The following is a 1,056-nucleotide window of genomic DNA, read 5'->3' on the forward strand; positions in this document are numbered from 1 at the left end:
ACATTCTTTAATATTTCTTGTGTGCTCTCAGTATTAAATACACATTTATTGTGTGCTCTCAGGATTAAATAATTACTCCAAAACAGGAAAAAAAAAAAGAAAGCAAATTAATAGTGAGTTTGTGAGACTGATTTCATGGGTGATGCAGCTACTAAGAAAAACCAAAAAGAATGTAAAAAGAAAAAAAGAAAACTTCACAAACACCTTATATTTTTCATGATCATAGCCCAAACAGAAAAAAGAAAAAAGAAAAAAAAATTAATGTGAAATCTACCGTAACAAACCACAATAATGAATCAAGGCAGAATTCAAATGCACAATCACTTACAAATACATATGTGAAAGTTAGCCATATATGCGTTCAATTATCAAGTCAAGAATGTCGCTCTAATTAAAAGGCTCATTAATTACCGATCAGTTCTCCCAAAATTTCATAAATGTATTGAATATGACCTTTTCAATGTCGCTCCACAGAAAGAGCCGTCTCAGCAAGAGGCGAGTTCCGAGTCCGACACACGGGGCATGTAGCATGTTGCTGTAACCACGGGTCAACACACTTGACATGAAAGAGATGACCACAATCAGGCAACAAGCGCAACACATCCGTGTCTTTGTAATCAGCCAAGCATATTGAACAGCAAGAAGCAGTAGAATTTCCCTTGTGGAGCTTGGCTTGGGCGTATATGAGCTTCGGATAGTTGCGTAGAGTGGCTTCGTCGAGGCCGAGTTCTATGGCGTCGATGGAGTGTTGTTGGTCACCGGTGCTAAGGTTCCTGACCTGATGAGGACCGGGAGGCAAAGCATGCCTGCAGAAGGAAATAAGTATTTTCATTACCATAACGAAGACGATGAAAAGGAACAATCCGAGAGCAACTAAAATATCGGTCATATCAAAGTTGTCATTAGAATAATCTTCTACAATATTAAGTGGATTAATTGGGATATGTAAAAAGAGAGAGAGAGTTAAGGCAAAGGGTTTGATGAAAGAGAATTGGTTGGGCAAATGGATTTGTTAATTATTGAAGAAAATGTATCTGGTGATTGTTTAGCTAGTCG

At 37.7% G+C, this 1,056-nt stretch overlaps 1 protein-coding gene across 1 annotated transcript; it reads right to left on the reverse strand.

The window, feature by feature from the left end:
- Window positions 1-283: 283 nt before the first annotated feature.
- LOC115967381 (putative RING-H2 finger protein ATL71) lies at window positions 284-1,056 on the reverse strand. Its single transcript, XM_031086465.1, has one exon. The coding sequence runs from the start codon at window positions 887-889 to the stop codon at window positions 458-460; it is 432 nt and encodes a 143-aa protein (XP_030942325.1). The 5' UTR covers window positions 890-1,056; the 3' UTR covers window positions 284-457.

This window comes from Quercus lobata, chromosome 11 (genome assembly GCF_001633185.2).
Source record: "Quercus lobata isolate SW786 chromosome 11, ValleyOak3.0 Primary Assembly, whole genome shotgun sequence".
NCBI classification, from domain to species: Eukaryota; Viridiplantae; Streptophyta; class Magnoliopsida; order Fagales; family Fagaceae; genus Quercus; species Quercus lobata.

Excerpts from the sequence above, each read along its gene's own strand:
- LOC115967381 (XM_031086465.1), bottom strand. The coding sequence starts at position 889 with ATGACCGATATTTTAGTTGCTCTCGGATTGTTCCTTTTCATCGTCTTC.